At 49.0% G+C, this 6,104-nt stretch overlaps 1 protein-coding gene across 1 annotated transcript in view; it reads right to left on the reverse strand.

Moving 5' to 3' along the window:
- Positions 1–313: 313 nt before the first annotated feature.
- Positions 314–6,104, reverse strand: part of CFAP161 (cilia and flagella associated protein 161) — a 9,424-nt gene continuing 3,633 nt past the window's right edge. Inside the window, exons 5-7 of the mRNA XM_021680460.1 lie at positions 2,904–3,062; positions 1,112–1,185; positions 314–533 (exon numbers count right to left, since the gene is read on the reverse strand). Coding sequence (XP_021536135.1) covers positions 314–533; positions 1,112–1,185; positions 2,904–3,062 — 453 coding nt within the window. The remainder of the gene's footprint in view (positions 534–1,111; positions 1,186–2,903; positions 3,063–6,104) is intronic.

Consider the following 6,104-nt stretch of genomic DNA (forward strand, 5'->3'; position numbering starts at 1 on the left):
ACTGTACTATCTCTTCCGATCTTTTAGGTAGTTCGGGTGGTCTGATAGCTTGTAGAAGCCACTGCTAAATAGGATCTAAAGTTCTTCAGGAATTAATAATCAACAAAGGAATATCATCTGTCACCTTCAAATACCACTTAGGAGCTGCTTCTTGGAGCCAGTTTGTCCTGTGTCCCAGGCCCCCACCACAAATTCAATAATCTCCATATAGCCTTTGTTTTAACATAGTGTTCAGGTACTTCTATGCCTTGCTTAAAAATAGCTTGGGGCACGACCTGGCAAAGCTAGGTTTTTTGAGCGCGCGAGCCTGGGGTCACTGAGCCCCGGGGTCTGCACCCTGTTCTGGGGTTCGGGTGTCCCGCTCCAGGGCTCGGGCGTCCTCTGCCAGCGGCTTGGGCACCACGTCCAACATGGTGGACGAGTCTTTCCGGGGGTTCCCAGTCACCAACATCCAATGGTTCCTCGGCTTTTCCACTCTGTGTGAATCCAGATGTGTGTGAGCAGCCACCTCCACTTCCTTTCCAAAATAGGTACTGGGGCAAGAAAGAACGGACACTGGTTGGAAACGGAGTAGCGGCTCTGGGTGAGTAACTCTGTCCGCCCCGCACCCCAAGCCCCAGACTCGGGCTCGGGGAGGGTGAGCTCTGCGATACGTTCTTGCTTGCTGGACGTTTGACCCTGCTCGGGCAATAATGAGGAGCACAGGGTCCCATTATAGCTAAAATCCTCTTGTCCAGGACGGACTTGTGGGACATGAGGGCCTCGGGTAGGATTTGTCACACCATCGAGTCCTTTGTGACAACACTTCATCATCAAAGGACTTCTTGTGTGTGTGGCCACACTCTTTGAATCGAGCTGCTTGGGGCACCTGGGTGGCTCATTCAGTTAAGCGTCTGACTCTTGATTTCAGCTCAGGTCATGGTCTCAAGGTCGTGAGATCGAGCCCCATGTAGGGCTCTGTGCTGGGCATGGAGTCTCCTTGAGATTCTTTCTCTGCCCCTCCCCCACCAAAATAAATAAATAAATAAAAATAAGTCAATCGAGCTTCTTTGCTTATAGATACATCCCTCTCCCCTATTCATGGCATCTTGCTGAACCAAGCAACATGTACCTTAGGAACAGGTATCGGTGGGCTGCCAGTCCCCGATTTGTGTGGCAGTGACTGATGAGAACTTTTGCATTTGCCTTTGAAGATGAAGAGAGTGTGTTATTTGCATTATGAACTAAGGCCTCCAATTCCTAAAGGCAAACATTTGGAAATACACTATATATTCGTTTAAATGTAGTTAAAAAAAAAATAGAGAGATAGAATAACCTAGAAACCAAACCATAAGGGATTGGTTACATACAGTGTTGCAGGTGCACACGAATGGAACATTCTAGAATCACTCAGAGCCACACTGGAGAAGATCCTTCACAATGTGAGATATAATCAGTGGTGGAGAAGATAAGGATATTGCTGATGTCCTATTTTGTTAAAAGAATTTAAAATTAAATAAAATAAAAAGACATGCATGGAAAAAGACAGAGATGATAAACATCAGCAGCTTTCTCTGGAAGGTGGAATGAATTACCGGTTATTTGCATATTATTTGTTGTGCTTTTCTGATTTTTCCTTCAGTGAGCATATATATTGTTTATAATCAGGAAAAAAATACATAATCTTTCAAACTCCTGGCTCATGGAAGCTAAACACTGTGTGAGGAAGAACAAAGCCCTCGCTCACTCCGGTGGGACTTACTCGGCATCAGAGGATGCCCACATCAGACCAGGCCACCCTGCACCCACGAAGAGTCAGAGCAGAAGCAAGACCGCTCTGTGATCGCCTCCAAACACAGACTAAACATGCGCTTCGTCCAAGCGGCAGACCACCCGACACCTGCCCCTCCCGGCTAATGTGAGCGGAAGCTGCGTCCTGACTAAGGACAGCGGGAGCCTCGCTCGGGCCCCCGCCCCCCAGCTCAGGTGAGCTGAGATGCCCGTCACCGAATTACTCCCACTTCCTGACGGCATCAAGAGCAGAACGCTGCTTCCTGGGAAGCTCCCTGAATCCCCCCACCAAAGCCCAAATTCCGCGACGCGCCCCTCCGTGTGCCTCCAGGCCCGCGGCAGCAAGCGGGGGAGCTCGCTTCTCCAACCCCAGCTGCTCCCGGCGGCTCTGGCTGGAGGGCACCAGTGCCGCAAGGTGGCGAGGACAGGGCTGAGGCTCCCAGGGTGCAGGCGACAGTTGTGTGCACGTGAGGCCTGAGCAAGTAGAGGGGACAGAGCTGCTGGGCCGGCCCAGTGCTTTCCCACAAGCCCGGCCACGACCACGACAACCAGGCTCACGCTTGGGAGCCGCTGGGAGCCAGGCACTGTTCTAGTGAGCACAGTGAACGCACGGACCAAACCTCATCAGGCAGATACTGTCATCACCCCCGTTTCACGGAGAAAGAGACTGTGAAGCTGAAGGTTGAAATCGTGGAGATGGGAAGCAGATTCCAGGAGAGCAAAGCATGGCAGAGGCCTGCTCAAGAGAGCAAATGGGTCGGGCGGGCAGCAGTGTGCACCATGTGTGTATCCTCCGCGCCAGAGGAGAGACCCTGCTGAACCCGGGTCCACCTGCAGAGCTCGGCAGAGAAGCGCACTGTGCCGGGCAGGTGCCTGGGGCCTGGAACTGGGGGGCCCTTTCTGGGTGGCCACCTCCGCTAGCCAACCCTTCCAATCCATGCCCACTGAAATCCCACGCTCTCCCCGTGACTTCCAACAACCGCTCACTGCATCAGGAGCAAGAGCAATGCCTCTGGCCCGCCGGACCCGCCTTGCTGTGAGGACCGTGCCTGGGGTTCCAGTCCTGCGGGGCCCGAGCTCTGGGGAAATGGACGTACAGACCCGTGGAAGGGCTGCCCCTGGGCTGTGCTCACCGGCACCGGGAAGCCTTCGTACTCCAGGCGGAGCTGGGGGTCCAGGAAGGCAGCCTGCCAACAGTTCAGGTAGGAGGGCTCATCGGTCAGGTACACCTCCTGGAGCCAAGACCTCTTCGACGACTTCAGCAGGGTCCTGTGATCACTCGATAAATACAGCTGAAAAGGATAGTGCGCGGATGAGCTACATCACAGAACCGGGGAAGCTGGGGGAGTGAACGGCCGACTGGCTGGGTGTCCGGCGCGTTCAGAAGCAGTTTTGGAAAATCCCATTCCTGCTGATAGTGAAAACACTCGGGTTTCGTCCACTTTAGAAATGTCATCTCAGAATACTGAGGCCACCCGCCCCCTCCCCACATCACCTCCACTGCTTTGCCTTCCTTTGGGTACCAAACCCACTCTCTCCTCCTCATCCCGTCCTTGCTCCCCATCCTCCTTTTCAGGGCTCAGGCCGGGACCACGGTTTTACTTCTTAGAAATGGTGTTGCACGAAACTTGTTGCATGAAGGGTCCTCACAACCCACACCAACACAGCCGACATTCGCTGTGTGCCCCCGAGGGGGCCCATGCCCCACTGGAGCTGACGTCCACACGTGGGACTTATTTCGGCAGCTATCTGGCCACCTGTAACTGGGCCAAGAAGCACCCCATCCTGCAGAAAAGTTGGAAACGTTAGTTGCTTGTTAGTTCTTTACTGATTGACCCTTCACCCTGAAGCTGGAGGCTGTTTTTGCCTGTTTCTGCAGGTTTTCATGTGCAAAGCTGTGCCATGAGGCGCTCGCTATGGGGAAGGCAGAAATGAGTTACTCTCTTCAAGGCTTTTCCTCACAGGCAGGAGAGTGATGGAGGATGGGACTGGAAGCACCTGTAAACACCTGGGAGGTATGGCTGGCCAGCAGGGGGGGGAAGGGCGGCAGGCAGGCAGGCACAGGTGAGGACGGATGCTTGCCCGGGGGCGCAGGAGAGGCTCCGAGGAGGAGGCAGTGTGGTGCTGGGACCCCGAGGGGCTGGCTGCACGTGGACAGGGACAGTGGGGACACATCACAGAGGGTCTTAAATACCACCGTGAATAGCAGCACTAACCAAACTGAGCTCCTAGAGGATCAATCTGGCAGCGTGTGTCTACCATGGTCTGAAGTCAGGACAGACAAGAGAGGTCAACCCATGGGGACCTGGACTGAGGTCCTGGCATTGGGGACGAAAAGACGGGCCCAAGAGCACTATGAAGGGAGACGCATGGGCATGACCATGAGCTGGACACAGGCAGGGAAGCGGGACAGGCCCAAGACACACTTAGGCTTGACTCTCGGTGATCGGGGAAATGTCGGGGAGATCCAGAGCAACTGGAAAACCCAGACTTCAAATGGCAAAGAGTATCTACCTCAAACCACAAACGCTGCTTTGTTAATGTAAAGAAAAATAATAATGAATCAGGAACAAATCTAGAAGGCCGGTATTCCCAGATTTTTTTTTAGTGACTGCCCCAGAAACGCATGCTAATTCAAAGTTGAGGAACAGAAATAAGAGAATTTGAGAAGAGATTGAATCATCATCCCTTGAGAATGAAAGCACCGTCTACAGGAAGTCATAAGAAAATCAACTGGAAAACCATTAGAAATAATAAGAGTGAGGGATTTCATCAGAGGTGAGTCTGAACATCATTGGTGTTCTTATATTTTTGTTGCAACTGACTAAGGGCCTCCCTACAAGGAGCATCCACAATGGAAGATACCGTGGGAATAACCTTAGCGAGATCAGTGTCAAATCCATGGGAAGAAAACCACAAAACTAGAAAGAATAAATGAATAAATGGCGAGACATCTCAGAAAAAGAAGTGTCGTAAAGCACTAAATATGTGAATTTACGTAATTTTCCAGTGCCAATCAAAATGCCACGTGCATTTTTTCCCCACAGGGGCAGAGGGATTTGCAAAAATAATTGCATTTAACTGAGAGGTTAATTCCTAATACAATTCAAAGAAGCGTCATGAGAGAGAACTAGCCGAATGAGCTGTCAAAATATATTATTATATTGTAAAGTACAATTCTAGAATAAAAATACACAATTTGAGTTGAAAGGGCTAAAATAGGAAGCTCAGAGATAGCATGCAGTGTGTACAGTGATGGTAAGGGGGGCACTGTGTGTCAGTGAGGGAAGGAACACTCATTCAAGAAATAACCCAAATGCAGCTGATTAGTCATTTGGGGGAAATCGCATGTCTGCATCGGAACCCTGTATCAAAATAAATCTCAAGCAGATAAAGAACAAACAGGAGCAAAAGTTAAACTTCAGACACCGAGAAGTCGATACAAGTTCTTCTTTTAAAGTCCATACAAGTTCTTCTTTTTATGGTATCTCTGGAGCAGACTTTATAGGGCACTGAGCAATGGAAGGAATTACAAAGGAAAACACGGATACATTTTACTCAAAAATATATTAGCACAACTATGCTTTAAAAGCCAAGTAGCCAAAAAAATAAAATTAAAAAAATAAAAATAATAAAAGCTAAGTAGCAAAATGGGTGGAAATATTACCAACAAAATGATAAAATGTTATAATCTATGGAAGAACAGATACATAAACACAAGTAAGTACAGGGACAGAGGACAGATGATTTATAGGAGACAAAGATGGGAGAGTTAAGGACAGTATTGGGGGGAAGAGAAAAGGAGGGGGGGTGGAGAAAGAGAGAGAGATAGAGACCAGAAATGGTGTATCTACATGTTACAGTGCTTGTAACTTTCCCTGTATTTTAAATCCATTTTGGGAAAATAAGAGTGTAAAAGAAAATAAGCCAAAATGTTAGTAGTGCTGATCTCTGGATAACACAACAGTGATTTACTCCCCCTCTTTCAACAATATGGTATTTTCTGTAATTTCTACATTTAAAATCAGGCTGCGCTTACCACCTATGGTATGTAGGGGTTTGATTGGCAACGCTGATTTGTCTTGGTGGCATAAAAGGTAATACTGTTACCTCAAGCTTTGATTCAGTGAGGAATGGTAAGTGGTACCTATCCTGCACTCGACAGCTGAGCGACTTGGGGCAAAATCCCCTGACCTCGTGCTTCAGTTTCCCCATCAGTAAAATTGGGGTAAAATAGTCCCTAGCTCAAAGACTTGTTTGGATGATTAAGTGAATAGATGATAGATTGATAGATAGATAGATAGATAGATAGATAGATAGATAGATAGATAGAT

Source organism: Neomonachus schauinslandi, chromosome 9, assembly GCF_002201575.2.
Source record: "Neomonachus schauinslandi chromosome 9, ASM220157v2, whole genome shotgun sequence".
Classification (NCBI taxonomy): domain Eukaryota; kingdom Metazoa; phylum Chordata; class Mammalia; order Carnivora; family Phocidae; genus Neomonachus; species Neomonachus schauinslandi.